This window comes from Monopterus albus, unplaced genomic scaffold (assembly GCF_001952655.1).
Source record: "Monopterus albus unplaced genomic scaffold, M_albus_1.0 scaffold138.1, whole genome shotgun sequence".
Taxonomy (NCBI): Eukaryota; Metazoa; Chordata; class Actinopteri; order Synbranchiformes; family Synbranchidae; genus Monopterus; species Monopterus albus.
This window is the reverse complement of record NW_018128018.1, coordinates 975725-994284: the sequence shown is the minus strand read 5'-3', so window position 1 is coordinate 994284 and position 18560 is coordinate 975725. Positions and strand designations below refer to the sequence as shown.

General features: G+C 40.6%; 1 protein-coding gene across 4 annotated transcripts in view; it reads right to left on the bottom strand.

The window, feature by feature from the left end:
- The window catches only part of cdk16 (cyclin dependent kinase 16), a 35657-nt gene that overhangs the window by 12574 nt on the left and 4523 nt on the right, over nt 1-18560 (bottom strand). For all 4 annotated transcript variants that reach the window (XR_002276009.1, XR_002276010.1, XR_002276011.1 and 1 more), the window contains exons 4-9: nt 17846-17964; nt 16445-16573; nt 16244-16300; nt 11879-11993; nt 459-553; nt 223-285 (exon numbers count right to left, since the gene is read on the bottom strand). Coding sequence is in view for 1 of the 4 variants with exons in the window: in XM_020613738.1 (XP_020469394.1) it covers nt 223-285; nt 459-553; nt 11879-11993; nt 16244-16300; nt 16445-16573; nt 17846-17964 (578 nt within the window). In the remaining 3 variants the exon portion in view is untranslated. The remainder of the gene's footprint in view (nt 1-222; nt 286-458; nt 554-11878; nt 11994-16243; nt 16301-16444; nt 16574-17845; nt 17965-18560) is intronic.

The window sequence follows — 18560 nt, the reverse complement described above, 5'->3', positions numbered from 1 at the left end:
GATGTATCACTTCAATCACATCACACCCTTCGCCACTGAGCTCACAGAACGCATTATTTTACCTATACCCAGTTATTTACGGTGGTCAAGTGTTATGTGCAGTTATATCAGCATCAATGTTGTAACATCAGTCATTACATTTTCAAAATGTAAACGTGTGTAAAGCAGCAGAAACACTGACAATCAGCTGTATAAGTGTAGCGACAGGAATCGTTTTCTTACTTTGACGTTGTGAACATGGATCAGGTTTCCACAGTCGTCCAAGTACTGTTTCAGATCTTTGTCCTGAAACACAAAACGTATAAAGACACACATTGGCCTTTCTCAAGGCCCTCACAAAAATAAAACAACCCTTAGCCCCTAACCCTCACCAAAACCTGAACCCATCTCTAAAGGTTCAACACACTTAGTAAAAAGAACTGTGTGCAGTAAAGTGTGCTTGTGTGCATGTATCTCACCAGATACTCAAACACCAGTGTGAGGGACTTTTGCGTGTGGATGATGTCATGAAGCGTGACGATGTTGGCGTGTTTCAAATCCTTCAACAGAGACACTGAGGGGAAAGTACACACATTAATTAGAACTGAGATCTGCCCCAACCAGAGCACTTTTAAAACTTTTTCTGCTGCTTTTAATTTATGTCTTTTAATTCCACTCAGCATTGCACTTTATCTGCTTTGGGACAATGACCCAAAGCAGAACTCAAACGGCACCAGAAATGGTTTCAGACAATGTACTGGAGAGTTCTGATGTGGCCCGCAATGAGTCCAGATATAAATCCCATAGAGCTCCTGTGGAGTTATTTGTTGACTGAATCAGATTTGGCTTTTTTCTCTGCTTTTTTGTACTGTTCCAATGCAAACAACAGGAAAAAAAATGAGAATAGCAAAGAATTTTTTGAGAGAAGTGGTGATTATCTGATGGAAATGCAGGGATGTCAATATTTTTGGCAACGACTATCTCACTATAATGAGATACTAATATTCTGGCCTTCTCATGTATGGAGCAGGGGAGGACAAAAATACAGACACACCTCTGAATATAATATAGTCCAGTACACCACCTTTAACTATGACCTCAATAATAAACATATTATTACAATTTCAACAAAAACAAACATTTTGAGCTTAAACACAAATGTTACGGTAGAGATGTTGCTATTCATGCTTATATCAGCTCTCATCTTGATTACTGTAACGCCTTGTATGCTGGGATTTTCTGTAGATCCCTAGCCCATCTCCAATCTGTTCAGAACGCGGCTGCTCGCCTCTTAAATACGCAGAAACGTGAGCATATAACATGTTTTTTTTTTTTTTTGCACTCCACTGGCTTCCTGTCTGTCAGAGTCATTTTAAAGATCTTACTGTTTGTTTTTAAAGCACTGCATGATCTTGCACCACCTTATACTGTATCTCTGAGCTCATACAAGTTTATAATCCTAAAAGAATGCTAAGATCTGCTAATGAGCTACTTAACATTCCCAGATCCAGACTGAAATCCTGTGGAGACAGGATGTTTACAATGGGGGTTCCTAAGCTCCAAAACAACATTCCCTATGGATGTTAAATCCTCTCGCAATCGAAGTATTTTAGATCTCGTCTTAAGACCTAATTATTTGCACAGTCATTTGAATCAAATCAAATCAAATTTTATTTGTATAGCGCCAAATCACAACAAAATTCATCTCAGGACACTTTACAAAATAAGGTCTAGACCTTACTGTTATCACTATTATTACATAGGGAAAACCCAACAAATCCCCCTTGAGCACCACTTGGCGACAGTGGGGAGGAAAAACTCCCTTTAACGGAAGAAACCTCCGACAGACCCCGGCTCTTGGTGGGTGGCCTTCTGCCTCGACCGGTTGGGGTGAGTGGATAGAGGAGAGACAAAAGAAGAAAAGCAACAGGACACAACAAACAATTGAACACTGGTCAGGTTGATTTGGCTGGTGACTGCTCATCAGAGATGTAGAGCTCCAGGGCCAGGGCAACCTGCAGAAAGGTACAGGGAGAGAGAGAAAGAGAGAGGACACACTACAGGAGAGAGAGAGAGAAGACACGTTACGGGAGAGACAGAGCACACACTACGGGAGAGAGGAGACACAAAGTTAGTGATGTGTAATGGTGGCATATAGAAGCATATGGAGAGAGGAAAGAAGAGGAGAGGGGAGGAGAGGGGAGGGGAGGGGAGGGGAGAGAAACTCAGAGCATCATGGGGCCCCCCAGCAGCCTAGGCCTATAGCAGCATAACTAAGGGAAGGCTCAGGGTCACCTGATCCAGCACTAACTATAAGCTTTATCAAAAAGGAACGTCTTAAGTCTAATCTTAAAGGTAGAGAGGGTGTCTGCCTCCTGAACTGAGACTGGGAGTTGGTTCCATAGGAGAGGAGCTTGATAGCTAAAGGCTCTGCCTCCCATTCTGCTTCTGTGGACTCTAGGAACCACAAGTAAACCTGAGAGCAAAGTGCTTTGTTGTGATGAAGCTCTATGAGGTCTTTAAGATACGATGGAGCCTTGTCATTAAGGGCTTTGTATGTTAGGAGAAGGATTTTAAATTCTATTCTGAATTTTACAGGGAGCCAGTGGAGAGAAACTAATATGAGAGAGATATGATCTCTCTTGCTAGTTCCTGTCAGTACTCTGGCTGCAGCATTTTGGATTAACGGGAGGCTTTTTAGGGAATTATTGGGACATCCTGATAGTAAAGAGTTACAGTAGTCCAGCCTGGAAGTAACAAATGCATGGACCAGTTTTTCAGCATCACTTTGAGACAGGATGCTCCTAATTTTTGCAATATTGCGCAGGTGAAAGAAGGCAGATCTAGAGACTTGGCTTATATGTGATTTAAAGGACATATTCTGATCAAAGATGACTCCAAGGTTCCTCACAGTAGTACTGGAGGCAAGAGCTATGTCATCTAAAGTAACTATATGATTAGACAGCAGATTTCTAAGGTTTTCAGGCCCAAGCACAATAACGTCAGTTCTGTCAGAGTTTAGAAGTAAGAAGTTACAGGTCATCCAGGCCTTTATGTCTTTAAGACATGCTTGAAGTTTGACCACCTGATCTGATTCATTTGGTTTCATAGATAAATATAACTGAGTATCATCTGCATAGCAATGGAAATTTATGTTGTGCTTCCTGATAATATTACCTAAAGGGAGCATGTATAAAGTGAAGAGAATTGGACCTAACACAGAGCCCTGTGGAACGCCGTGACTAACTTCAGTTTGTGTGGAACATTCGTCATTAACATGAACAAATTGAAATCTTTCTGATAAATAAGATTTGAACCAACTTAGCGCAGTTCCTTTAATCCCAATAACATGTTCAAGTCTCTGCAGTAAGATGCTGTGATGTGTTTTTGACTCGGCTTGTTCCTCTGACTATTCTGTTCTGCCTTGCCCTCTTGCTTCAGACTGTCACTGTGTATAATTATCGGACTTCCCTTTGGACTACGTATTTGGATTCCTCTGCTGTATGTGTTTGCTGGCTCTGATCTCGGACTGTTTATACCGACCTGTGATTTTTGTGTTTCACCGTGTCTTGTATGGTTTTGTTTAGCGTTAGTTCTCTTATTAAAGAGACGGTTTTGTTTTACATTTCCTTGTCTGGCCTTTTAATTGAGTTCACCCTCAACATTTTTGGCAGCATAACGCGCCGATTCCTGACATGTGGTGTGTGCGTGTGTGTTTGTCTTTATATACTTGTGCGAACCAACCCCTGATGGAACACCTTTCTTGTGTGGACATTTCATTGGTGACTTTCACCAATGCGGTTTCTGTACTATGATGGACTCTAAATCCTGACTGAAAATCCTCAAACAAATCATTCTTGTGCAAGTGGTCACATAACTGCTTTGCAACAGCTTTTTTCAAGGATTTTGGAAATAAATGGGAGATTGGATATTGGTCTATAATTAGCTAGGACACCTGGGTCAAGAGTAGGCTTTTTGAGTAGAGGTTTAATTACTGCAAGTTTAAAAGCCTGTGGAACATAACTTGTTAATAGAGAGAGGTTAATCAGATCTAGTATGGATGTGTTGATTAGGGCAAAGACGTCTTTGAGCAGCCTTTTCGGGATGGGGTCCAGGAGACATGTTGATGATTTAGATGAAGCAATTGTTGAGGTCAACTCAGAGAGATCTATTGGAGAGAAGCAGTCTAAGTATAAATGAGGTCTTACAGATGTTTCTAAAGCCATTGTAGTAGATGGCACATCTGTGAGAGCTGTGGGAGTGGTCCAACCAGTTTTTTTCTCTAATAGTTGTGATTTTATTTGTAAAGAAGCTCATGAAGTCATTGCTGCTGAGATCTAAGGGAATGTTAAGCTCAACAGCACTGTGGCTCTTTGTCAGCCTGGCTACAGTGCTGAAAAGAAACCTGGGGTTGTTCTTATTTTCCTCAATCAGTGATGAATAAAATGTGGTTCTGGCACTATGAAGGGCTTTCTTATATGTTATTAAACTATCTTTCCAGGCTATGAAAAACTCTTCTGACTTAGTGGAGTGCCACCTCCTTTCCATTTTTCGTGATGCCTGCTTTAGGGAGCGGAGCTGCGAGCTGTACCATGGGGCTAGCCTTCTCTGTTTCACTGCCTTCCTTTTCAGAGGGGCAATGGTATAAGTGTATTACGCAGGAAGGCTGCAGTACTATCAACAAGATTATCGATTTGTGTGGGAGTAAAGTTAAGGTGGCCTCCTTCCACTGTGTTGGCAAACGGCACTGAAGTAGATAAAGATGGAATTATTTCCTTAAACTTGGTAACAGCATTGCCAGATAGACATCTGCTGTAGTGGAATTGTTTCCCACATAGAGTATAATCCATTAATGGAAATTCAAAAGTTATTAGAAAATGGTCAGACAGAAGAGGGTTATGGGGAAAAACTATTAAGTGTTCAGTTTCGATGCCATATGTCAGAACAAGATCAAGAGTGTGATTAAAACAGTGAGTGGGTTTATTTACAGTTTGAGAGAAGCCAACTGAGATTAATAATGAACAGAATGCATTGTTGAGGCTGTCATTGTCAGCATCTACATGAATATTAAAGTCACCTACTATGATTATTTTATCTGTACTAAGCACTAAATCAGACAGAAAGTCTGAGAATTCACTTAAAAACTCTGAATAAGGAGCAGGTGGACGGTATACAATAACAAACAGAACAGGTTTTTGAGTTTTCCAGTTTGGGTGTGAGAGACTTAGAGTGAGACTTTCAAATGAGTTATAACTATGTTTAGGTCTAGGGTTGATTAATAGACTTAAGTCAAAGATCGCTGCCACGCCACCACCTCGGCCTTATTTGAAGTTATCTGAAGTAAGTATTTTAATGATGTTATTTATTTTAATTATTTTTTTATTTTAATGTCATTATTGTGAAGCATTGTGCAACTTGGACTACGTTCACACTGCAGGCTGAAGTAAGTATTTTAATGATGTTATTTATTTTAATTATTTTTTGATTTTAATGTCGTTATTGTGAAGCATTGTGCAACTTGGACTATGTTCACACTGCAGGCTGAAGTAAGTATTTTAATGATGTTATTTATTTTAATTATTTTTTGATTTTAATGTCGTTATTGTGAAGCATTGTGCAACTTGGACTATGTTCACACTGCAGGCTGAAGTGGCTCAAATCCGATCTTTTTGCCCAAATGTGACCCATATTCAATTTCCTTATGACAGTGTGAACAGCACAAATCCGATTTTTTCAAATCAGGCCCAGGCCACTTTCATATGTGGTCCTAAATCAGATACATATCCGATGTTTTGCAATGCGACTTCAGTCTGAACAGCCATGTCGCATTTCATGCAATTTTTATGTCACTGAAATGCAACAGATGTCACAATTCTGCACTAGAGGCGAGGCCATAAGCAATATTTGTGCTCTCCTTCTTTTTATTATTTCTTTATTTCGATTGCACATTAACTGGTACATCGCTACGGACATGCTATTATGAGCCGCATCCATTTTTATTTCCGCAAACACAGTACGCTGCGTTTGACGTCACATCCTCTTCTGCGCATGCGGATCACCTCAGGGCCGTATACCGTTCACACAAGACAGATGGCAGTCGCATTTAAATGGCAGTGTCAACAACAGCGCAAAAAAATCGGATTTCGGCAAAAAATCCGATCTGAGCATTAAGACCTGCAGTGTGAATGTAGTCTTGGTGTTTTGAAAAGTGCTATATAAATAAAATTTTGCTTGCTTTGCATTGCATCTCAACCCTCGTCATTCTTTGTTTGAACTGCTGCCGTCAGGAAGACGATACAGATCAATTAAAATAAGGACAAAGATTTAAAAATAGCCTTTACCCAACTGCAATAAGAGCATTAAATGCCGAATAGGCAACAAGGAATACGTGCCATTATGCATTGAGGGGTTATTGTAACATTGTATGTGTATATGTTGTGTGGGTTTTTAACTTGTTTACTTTATTTATTTATTTATTGATAGTTAGGGCTTATGTGATTGGATGGGTGAAGCACTGTTAGGATGGCTTTTAAATTTCATTATACGTGTTGCAATGACAAGGTTTTAATGTATAATGTATTGAATTGCATGCAATTGTACAGGCGTACCTAATAAAGTGGCCAGTGAGTGTACATATACATTAGATGCCACGGTGAGTCTTCTGAGATGCGTCTCGCCCACTGCCACCTTGCCAGGGGCGTTTGGCTGTTCTGGCCAGATGTAATAAGTAGAAAAAGCCACACTGTTGTGCTGCATTTGGATGTTGTAATCTGTAATGTTGTAAAATAAATGCCTAACAACATGACATTTCATATGTAAGATGTTATCGTTAAATATTTTACTTTAACAAATGTGATAAATCTTATGCATTAATAACTAGGTTTACTCATCCTTCTTTTAAGCCAATATAATTACACTGTTGACACTAAGTTAAGCTAGCTAATGATCTGATGAAGAAAAATTATTAGTATTTTTTTAAAAAGTAATACACCAGAAATCTACTGGAAATTATATTTATTAATCAGACATATCACTGTATCAGTTATTGTGTTAAGTAAACTGTCTACATTAAACTGTTTCATGACGCTAACACGACACCTTGTAACCTATGTCTGTACTGAAATGTTAGCTATAAAAGCACACAGAATTATGTAACGTGTATAGAGGTTCCAGAAACGTCAAATTAAAACATGGGCAATAGCGTTGAGGAGAGAGGACGCTGAGCCCAGTGACTGCTCAGCTGTCTGCAGCTGTCACTAGAAGTCTGACAGGACTGGACAGACAGCATGTTTAAAGGAAGTTAGTGGCCCCGTGAGCTGTTATGTTTCTGGACCATGTGTGCAGTTTGTGTCACTGGCAAATTGTTTCTATGGGCTATAAATGCACCTCTAAGTCATTTCGTGATGCAGATGCACACGACTGTAAGACTGGTTTATTACAATATTTGTGTTAAACTGCAACTCTGCACAACCCTTCCAAAACATTCTGTATATAAATATTGTACATAAAGTGACAAAAAATATAAAAGAGGAAAATGTGAACATTTCACTAGAAATGTAATTTAAAAGAGAAGTGTGTAGTGTTGGGTAAAATTATTAACAAAGTTATACTCTAGGATTACTTCTAACATTTGATTGAATTAAGTACTTATTTAGTAGAAGATTGACACCATGATTGTTGCTTACTTAACCTGTGTGTTCACGTTGTTTGTATATGACTATTCTATCATATTAGAAAAGGAATAGTTAAGATTTTATTTTAGAATACATAAGTTTACATACTTATATGTCACAGTTATGTTTACCTAGTTAAACATCACCCTATGTGTTCACTGAACCACTGATTAATATTTACTGTATTAGTCACTGAGGCACTGTTCAACATTATGGGGTCTTGTCCACTAAATTACTGAATCTCATTAGATTTACAACTCTGGCTAAGAGAGTCCACAGTGAATTTATTATCACCACTGGGCTAGTGGAGCCAGGGGAGTTGCAGTTCACTGGGACTCCAAGGTTAGTGAGACTGAGATTAGATCTGGAGGGTTGCGGAGGAGAAAGCTTCAATGATAGGAACATTATGCACACACACACACACACACAAAGGCAGGACAGTTTTAATTAGTGAAACGGAAAGCAATGCCTAAGATGGAGCAGGTAGTTGGAAACAAAGGAAGAAGTGAGTGTGTATGTAGGAATTTAGGCAGTATAGGATTTCTTCCCCTTTCTAGGGCGCTGTCTTGGATGACTGGACCAGAGAGGACGGATGGACTAAAGGACCAATGGAACAGCACAAGAGGTACCAGATCAACCCACACTCCACATTTAAAAATTGTATAAAAGATTGGGTTCCAGGAGGGTAGGCATTCCCCTTGTCCTGAAGATGAGTTGAATGGTTTTGCTGTTTAGGATCAGGGCTTCAGATAGAGAGGAACCCAGAGCTCTCTGTAATTACTTTTCCTTGACATTGTAAGAAATATCTTAAAGGTTGTTCTGACTTTGACTCTTCCTCAGAAACGAACATGCAGGACGGTTAAGTGCAACAGTAGCCTGCCAAGATATGATTTAATCTTTTAACTTTAATGTTTGTTGTAATTATGTATTATGTTTACAATGCAAGGGGGGGGGGGGCAGGATCATTACTTTTAATAATTATGAAGTGTAAATTCTATATTATATAGATATTTTGTTACAATATGCAAAAGTTGAGCTGTTTTGATATGAAAAAAATGCATGTTTTATTTTACCAAACATCCTGTATCATAACTGGGGGTTTGTAATAAACCAAACAGCTGGACAACTGGATGTAAATTCAGCAAGTCAAGATGATTTTAGTGTGGACAGACCCCCTGCCCCTCAGAAGAATCAGAAGGTGCCACCCTATTTGAAAGTAGCTTGGTAATTGCAGTTTGTTTACTGAAAATAGCTTGTTTACTGCATCATTTCCACCTTCGACTTGAATAAAGTAAACTTGAAACAGATTTTTTTTCTTTTTAGCTAACTGCAAAAACCAAACCTTTTTGCCCTGTACTGCTCCACTTGCCTGCCCTCTCTCTCTGAGCATGAATCTGGGTTAGGTAGCAGATGTTGGTTTCTCCAAGTCTCATGTTTAACCAGGATGTTGCAGCTAAACATACAAACAGGCTGCATTTTTGGCATATAAGAAGTTAAAGTCAGGTTAAGCACTGAGGGTTACTGTCCAATCATATGGTCATCAGAGCAACAGCCTGGGGGGAGAAACTGTTCCTGTTCCTGGTTGTCTTGGTGCACAGTGACCTGTAACGCCGTCCAGAGGGGAGGAGTTCAAACAGATTGTGTCCGGGGTGTGAGGGGTCAGCAGTGATCCTCTCCGCCCTCCTTTTGACCCATGCAGTGTACATGGATGAGCAGAGAACAGACTCGATGATTCCTCTGTAGAACTGTATCAGCAGCTCCTGGGGCAGGTCGAACTTCCTGAGCTGGCGCAGGAAGTACATCCTCTGCTGTGCCTTCTTGGTGATGGTCCTGATGTTGGACGTCCACTTCAGGTCCTGGGAGATAGTGGAGCCCAGGAACTTGTAGGACTTTACTGCTGATACAGTGCTGCCAAGTACGGGGAGGGGGGGGATTTTCCTGAAGTCCACTGTCATCTCCACTGTTTTGAGCGTGTTCAGCTCCAGGTTGTTGCGGCTACACCACAGGACCAGCTGCTCATCCTCCCGTCTGTAGGGGTCCTCGATGGTGTTAAATGCCGAGCTGAAGTCCACAAAGAGGGCCCGTGCATACGTCCCTAGGGAGTTGAGGTGTTGCAGGATGTAATGCAGTGCCATGTTTACTGCATTGTCCACTGACCTGTTTGCCCGGTAGGCAAACTGCAGGGGCTCCAGCAGGGTGTCAACAATGTCCTTCAGGTGGGCTGACACCAGTCTTTCAAAGGACTTCATAACTACAGATGTCAGGGTGACAGGTCTGTAGTTGTTCAGTCCACTGATGGATTTCTTGCGGACTGGAATGATGGTGGAACGTTTGAAGCAGGAGGGGACTTCACACAGCTCCAGTGACCTGTTGAGATAAGTGTGATGAATGTCATCCATTTTGTTGACCAGAGAGCGGAGATCAGCCAGGTGAATAGATGGGAGTGAGGTCCGTGTTCCCCTCTGTCGTAACCGCACCAAAGCGCCACACGTTGCCGACATTTTTTCCAGGTCCCGTATATTGCTGCTGTGCTTCCGATCAGAATGTCCATACAGCATTCTTCATTCACAAAAATTGAAGGAGGGTAGTTTGGTGTGAGTTGTCTGATATTTAACACTTCTTCTCTGGTAAAAGTAACCCGGGATGAGCTGCACAAAACCAAGAAAACAAAGAAAAACAACAAACACAAGGGAGCGCAAGTACCCACGGTCGCCATCGCTCTTGGCGCCGGAAGTTGACCCCCTGCCCCTACACACATATATGCACTGGGAGGTGCAGCCTCGCCCCAGGAACATGGCGGCCATGGTGGCATATTGCTGTAATAGACAGAAGAGGCTCATGTGTCTATATTTATGGACTGTAACTGTTCACTGTCAGTTTAAGGACTGTCGTGACTCAAGGCAGTTACAGTTTTTCACAACTGCTAAGACATTTCTTGAAACCTTCCACATTTTTCTCAGAATTGGTCAGGGCACATACTGTAGCTCTAGAAAAAGAATGTTTACTGTTTATAATTAAGTAAATGGATTTGGTTTTCAAAAAATAAATCAATCAATTCACAACTCTAACAGTTTAGGTACAGTACTGCATACTTCAAATACTGCAAGCAACACAGTACTGATGGATTCAGCACATGTAAAAATACAGTACTGCAAAAGGCCAAAGGGCAAAGAGAAAATGTAAATGACAGGATTGGACAGACAGGATTCCATCCAGGCATCGTCCTCCCTGACTTTGTCTTCCTCCTCTTCCTCCATGTACGCACACTCTTCCTGATCTGCCTCTCAGATTATTTCAGTCCATTCTTGGTATTAATCTTCAACTCACTCATGCTGCCTGTGCACTCTGAGTTCAATTGTTTTGGTTCCATCACATCATTAGTAACAAGTGTTAACAATTTTGAGTTATGGTGTAGAAGCTACGACAGCTGTGCTGTTAAGTGTACGTGACCTCTGCCACTTGTGGTTGCCATTATGCATCACAAGTGCATCACAGTGCAGCGTGCTTTGGTGAGTGAGAATCTAAAAAGGTTGAATCAGATCTAAAAACTGTCTCTCACCAGGTGGACACTATTTATGGGTTTACAAAAAGAGTGAGTTTTAGCAGTTAACAGTTTTGTTCTAAGAATGAGGTTTAGTGTTTTAGCAATTCACAAAATCTATCATCAATCATATTTATAACTTAAAATAATCTGTTTATAACAACTTTTTATAACACAGTCGACATTTTGCAATCCAAACTGCACCCCTTTATCAACTAATCCCTGCATATGTAACAGATAATGAGTGACTGAATTCCACAAATTATTTTATTGACATTTACTTCTGTAAGAGCATCCCCTGCTGTATTTATGGTACAAACAGCATGTATGTGAGTGTGTGTGTGTGTGTGTGTGTGTGCGTGCAAGATAGAGAGCCTGTGGAGACACGCCCAGATGGCTACATGGTTCACATACCTGAGAGCGTGAGTAAAAGCTGCACTGACTGTAAAGGAAGTAACTGTTTCGGGTGTGTCTCTACGTTGTTTAAAGTTGTTTTTTGTGACAGGATTGCTAGTTAACGATGGCATCTTGCTCCATGTCAAGTCTGTTTCATCCCAGGAAAGTCTTGTTAAGGTTTGACAGTGTTACACTGTGTTTTACAGAGTTACAAGTGAGGGAAAATGGGCTAACAGATTTTTTTATGCTGCAGTGCAGCATTAAAACAGTTGTAATAGTACTCTAGTACCTTCTCTGATGGCAGTACACGGAGCTCCTTCTTCATGTTCCAGTCGAATTTCCTTCAGGGCCACAAGGTTTTCAGTCAGTTTACTGCGACCTTTATACACTGTAGCATAGGTCCCCTTCAAACAGAGAAGTGAGGGGGAGACATGTGAGAAGCAGGTGGAAAAAAGACAACAGGTAGAGAGAAAGATGAAAGATGCTGTCAGTCTCTTACTCAGCTCCAGGTCAGTGAACTTTCAGATTAAGCTCACCGCACTGTCGTTGAAGGGCTGCTGGAACAATGTGACATTCTATGTTTACAAAAGACCTTTCTTGCCAAGCAGGATTTATGTGTACTCAACTCCTTGGATGATAATTTCCTCGGTGCTGGAGAGTCTACTACGTGGACAAATTCCTGGTGGCGTGGCTATCTTGTGGTCTAAGAGGTTGGACTCAGTGATTAGTGTGGTTAGGCTTGATGTGGACTGGTGTATTGCAATATACCTGACATTGGGCAATAAGGAACTTGTGTTTTTAAATGTGTGTGTCTCTTATGAATGCAACCAAAATGAAGAGGAGTATTTGAATAAGCTTGCTTTTATTAGTTCTTTTATACACAGCGACGAGTTTACAAGCATATATATTGTGGATGATTTGAATGCAAATATATTAGATAAGAATTCTGTTTTTGCAAAGCATATGCTGCACTTTTGTGCCGATAATAATTTGATTTTGTGTAGTACGAAGTTCCTGCCTAGTCAGAGCTTTACATATATTAGTGAGGCCTGGCATACAACATCATGGCTCGACCACTGCATTTCTACAGCTGATGCACATGCCACTTTGGCAGATATAGACATACTATACAACATGTCCTTTTCTGATCATATTCCTGTAAAGATGACCGTGAGACTTGATTCTATACCCATTTTAACTCAGTCTAACCATAAGTATGAAGGTTTGGACTGGTCCACTCTTTCTCCTGTGGAGCTTGCCTGCTTTCGTAATCTCACCGATAAGCTGTTACATGATATTACGTTATCTAGAGAGGCCATTAGAGAGATCCTAATTGCACAGATGTTAATCACAAGGCAGATATTTCTTTTATGTATTCTAATATTATCTGGGTGCTGTTGGAAGCAAGTATGCCTTATCACAAAACTAAAGTGAAGTGCAAATTTATGCCTGGATGAAGCACCTATGTGGCCGAATTTAAGGCTAAAGCCCAGGAGGCTACAACTTCCTGGGCTCTTGCCGGTAAACCCAGATATGGGCCTATATTTGAGTTTAAAAAGCATGCAAGTGCAAATTATAAATATGTTATATGATTCATCACAAAAAATGAACATTAGTTGAGGTCCGACTTTATGGCGAAAAAACTCCTAAGGAACAATATGAAATCATTTTGGAAAGATGTCAAATATATTAATAACGATAGATCCTCCTTACCCCATACTATTGATGGAATTTCTGATCCTGACAAGGTAGTTGAGTTTTGGCGGCATCACTATTGTGAGTTATTTAACTTATCCCTAGTGAAACCTTCTCGGTAAGTGGGGTTGATTTTGTTGAATCCTTTGTTGACCACATTTCTGCTGAACATCTTAAGTATGCTAGTTTCAAGTTGTCCCCTCTTTTAGCCATATGCTTTACTGCCTCTGTTATGCACGGGTTTATGCCTGACTCTTTGATGTCAGTACTTTTAGTTCCTGTGGTGAAGGATAAAGCAGGGAAGGTGGGCAGCTCAGATAATTATAGACCTATTGCACTCCCTAATATTCTTCAGCAGTACCGTATGTTGTATGTACAAGCTAATGTACTGGCACGGGAATTTGGTTCATGTTCGGCTGGAGTAAAATTGGCTTTGTTTAAAGCTTACTGTACTTCCTTGTACACTGCCCATCCGTGGTCTAATTATAAAAAGGGCAGTCTTCAGAAATTGTCAGTGGCTTATAATGACACCCTAAGGCTATTATTGAAAAGGCCTAGATGGACGAATGCTAGTAAATTGTTTGTGTCATCACGAATCAGTACATTTTCTGCTGCCTTAAGAAACTTGTATAAATTTATCTGTCGCTTGAAATGTTCTGAAAATAATATCATTTTATTGTTGACTAATGTTGCATACAGTGACATGCGATTTACTTCAACTCTCTGGAAACACTGGTATGCCTGCCTTTTAAAGGGATAGTAGTTTATGGTTGTTTTCTTGTATTTGGTTTTTCTTTTTATTGTTGTTTCCTCTTCTTTCCTTTTTGGTGTTATATTTTTATTGATTTTCAGATTTTCAAGCCAGAACAGCAACAAGACAAACCCCTGACCCCTACCAATCCAATTAACTAACCGCGTAGCGCTCACATTAAACAGCAATGAACAAATACACAAACGCACATGTAGGTCTTAGAAATAGAGAAGCTCACATAAATACAAGCATAGTTTTAGATAACATATACCACAGTATGCATCATCAATACCATGAAAACATATACAAGTTATCTAAGGCTGTTTACAAAATCAAGAAATGGCTGCCACACCTTAAAGAATTGTTTCTCTGACCCTCTTAATGAAAACCTAATTTTTTCTAAATAAAGGCAGGACATAGTCTCTCTGATCCATTGAGCATGTGTGGTGGGATGAGGTTCCTTCCATTTTAACAGGATAGCTCTATGTGCCAGCAATAAGGAAAAGGCTATAATTTTACACTTTGATAGAGGCAGCTGCAGTTCCTCTGGGGCAACCCCAAACAGTGCCACCTGTGGGACTGGTTCTAATCTATGCTGAAGAACCGTAGATAGTGAGTCAAATATTGACCACCAGAAATGTACTAAATCAGGGCAAGTCCAGAGCATGTGAAGTAAAGTGCCTTCAGCTCCTTGACATCTATTACACAAACAACTAGTGCCTGGAAACATTTGAGCTAGCTTAGTCTTAGAAATATAGGCCCTGTGCACTACTTTAAATTGAATGAGGGAGTGAAATCGAACCACCAAGGTCCACCTCCCAGGCCCTCTTAATGTTATGTGTAAGGGAGGGTGACTGATTCAGAAGTAGGTTATACAGCTTTGAAACTGAACCTTTAATTAACACATTGCAGGAAAGGAAGAGGTCCAAGGGATTCCCAGAGGGTAAAACAGGAAAGTCAGTCAGAAGAGATCTAACGTAGTCTCTTATTTGCAAGACTCTAAAAAAAATCTGACTTAACCAGCCCGTAGTGTGACGTTAGCTGGTCAAAGGATGCAAATACGTTGTCTATAAATAGATCCTTAAAACATGCTATCCCCTTATCAGACCAGTTCCTGAAAGTGTTGTCCTGCATTGCAGGCAGAAAAAGGTGATTGTGAGAAATAGGGCTTAGGGGAGACGGACCCCCAAACGATCTCCTAAATTGAGTCCAGATCCGCAGTGAATGTTTCACCACTGGGCAACTTGCAATAGAGCATGAGACCAGGTCCTGCCTAGATGCAAGAAGAGCCGAAAGAGAAATTTTATTATGAGCATGCACCTCCATATCTACCCAGGGTGGTTTACAGGGTTGCGAATGATAATGCCACCAGTACAGTGTATTACGTATATTTGCTGCCCAATCGTAAAATTTAAAATTGGGCAAAGACATCCCACCATCGCACCTGGGCTTTTGAAGGTGCACTTTCCTCAACCTAGGACGTTTGCCATTTCAGATAAAAGTAGAAATGATAGAATCTAAGGATTTGAAAAAGGACAAAGGAATGAAGAGAGGTAAACTCTGAGAAAGGTAAAGAAATTTTGGGAGAACTGTCATCTTAATAGAATTAATTTGCCCAATAAGTAATAATCTTAAAGGTGACCACTTTAAAAGATCTTTCTTGGTTCGCTCTAAGAGCACACCAAAATTATATTTTAAAAGCTGTTTATATTGGCGGGTGATGCAAACACCAAGATATGTGAATTTGTTTTTAACTATCTTCAAAGGTGTGTTAGCGTATTGTGACTGCTCATCTACCATGTTGACTGGGAAAAGTTCACTTTTATATAAATTAAGTTTATAGCCCGAGAATTGTCAAAGTCCTTGAGCAGAGTTAAAGCTGAGGGCAAGGAAGTTTGAGGGTCGGAGATGTAAAGCAATAGGTCATCAGCATATAACGTCACTTTATGTGTGACCTCACCACGCACAATTCCGGCAATTTGCTGACACTCGCGATTGCCAGTGGTGGTGAACTGGACAAACCAGTCTCACCTCCTGCTTACTGATAAAAAAGTTCATGGGTTAGAGCTCAGGTGTTATTGGCACCAACAGACCTCGCTGAGAAGAACCAACGGTCACTGTGGAAGTTTGTGTTTCTCATATGTTCAGCTGCATTTGTTACTGTATCAAAATGTATTGTCCATCAGATAAAGTCAGCGGTGTCCTCACCTCTCCCAGTTTGTCCAGTTTGATGTACGTCTCCAGTTTTCCAAAACCAATCTCTGACTGCAAACACAGAAAGACAAAGACAGAGGCAGACAGACAGAACAGCCGATTAATACAATCTGTAGTGAGACACACATACAACAAAAATCACCAAACTGTATAACAGATATACAACAGACACTGAGTAGAAGCAGGTAGATGTACCAGGGAAACTCTGCGCAGTCTCCTGCTGATTGGTTGCTCAAACAGAGCTGGACCAATCACATTACACTTCTCCAGATAATCATCTGGAAGACGAATGTCGGCAGGTAACGAGAGACGCTTATTAATGTCCTGAAAGGCAATAGTGAGAGAGAGAGAGAAAACAGACAGGTGATCAGTGACCATATCCTGTTTCATTTCATCTGAATTAACCAACTAGTCATTAAGTTTGAGAACATCTTTTATTCATATCAATAATATATCATTTATTTTTATATCAATCCAGTAATTGGGGGATCTCCTGAAGAACACAGTGTGCCAGATTAATTTCAGTTTCAATATGTCAGATATTTAATAAATATTTACTGTAGGTAAATATAAGTACTGGATGAGAATCGGTACTGGCAGATACTTAGTAAAGAAATCAGATGTAGGTCTGAAACTTTAGTATGAAGCAACAGTACTATTTACGGGATGATTACATCACAGACAATTTCAGTGATGTAGTCTGAGACAATGGCAGATATTAACTAAGGCAGCTCTGGCATCAGGGACAAACTGTGACATGCTGGACGGGTGGTTTTGGGAGGGGAGAGGGAGGTAGAGAGGGGTTTTACTTTACAAGTGTGGTTTGTAAAGTGTTATAAATAAATAACTAAATATTGAAATTGAGATGGGAGCAAGAGAGAGTATGGCTCAGAAAAATGCACAACTGGGTACCAAATTCCAGGTACCAGTATCAGTTCAAATGTGAATGGTAACCCTAGTCATCGCCTTCCGTGTCACTGAAAAAAATTAAGATCCCATTAATTTCCAAGTATCCAATAATCACTGTCCATAAATTTTAGCAGAAAAAAACAAGAATATCAGCGAAGAAAGTAAGCAAAGGCGAGGGCAAGTAGAAAAACATCCGCAGGTTGAGTTTCTTGAAGATGCATCTGAAAAGCTTCTTCATTTCGGACCGAGAGGAGGGGTCTGGTGGAGGTGGGGAATGGTGGACGTGGGGTCTGGTGGATGGAAGTGGGGTCTGGTAGAGGTGGGGTCTGGTGGATGGAAGTGGGGAGTGCTGGAGGTGGGGTCTGGTAGAGGTGGGGTCTGGTGGATGGAAGTGGGGAGTGGTGGAAGTGGGGTCTGGTGGAGGTGGGGACTGGTGGATGGAAGTGGGGAGTGATGGAGGTTAGTGTTCTCACCTTGAGGTCTGTTGAAATCACATGTGGTTTTTTGCCTCACTCAGTCAAACTTTCTCAACCGAGCTGCTGCTCAGAGACGCCAGAAAGACCTCAAAATATCAATGTTACGTCTACTCACCACACAGACTGAAACACCTGAAACATCAGGTCTCTGTGTTTCAAAGTGTGTGTGTTACTGTATGTACTGTACATGTGTTTGGGCATGTGTGTGCACCTCAGTGGAGATCTTCTTGTTCCTCAGTCGGACTCTAACTGGACTCTGAACATCGTCTGAAGATGAAGCCAGATCACTTTCACCATCTGAACTCATCTTCATATCCTCGTGGACAATCTCTGAAAATAAATTATACCCACAGCCAAACACAGTCATACACAACAGTGCACACAAACACTACACGAGCACAGCACAGCAGCAGTACAACAGTACACAGTACTAATCTGGTTAAAGATTTGGCGACTAACATGATTCATTGAAATTAAAAGTTAAATATTCAATATTGATCCACAGGTCCTGTCTGTATACATGTGCGTGTAGTTTAACATCATTCATTTAGAGCAGTAGAGCTAGGGGTGGACAACAGGGGCAAAAGTTATATTGTGTCAGTTGTTTCACCATAAATTACATGTATAAATAGCAGCATTATACTAGCAGCCAGTCTGATGTGTGGTTATTGTACCAGAGAGTACTCTATATACAGTATTTGCAGTATTGATACGAGATTCTACCACAGGTCCAGGAACCATTTTAGGAACTGTTAGGTATTTTTAGCCAGATAGATATTGGATAGATACTTTATGTATAAGAAATGTTTAGTGGAGATAGGATGTCTAGTTAGACTGTTAAATGCTTAGTCATGCTTATGAGTTTCTACAGGGTACATCTGGTCAAGGATAACTAGAGAGAAGAGTTGATGACTGTCAGCAGACAG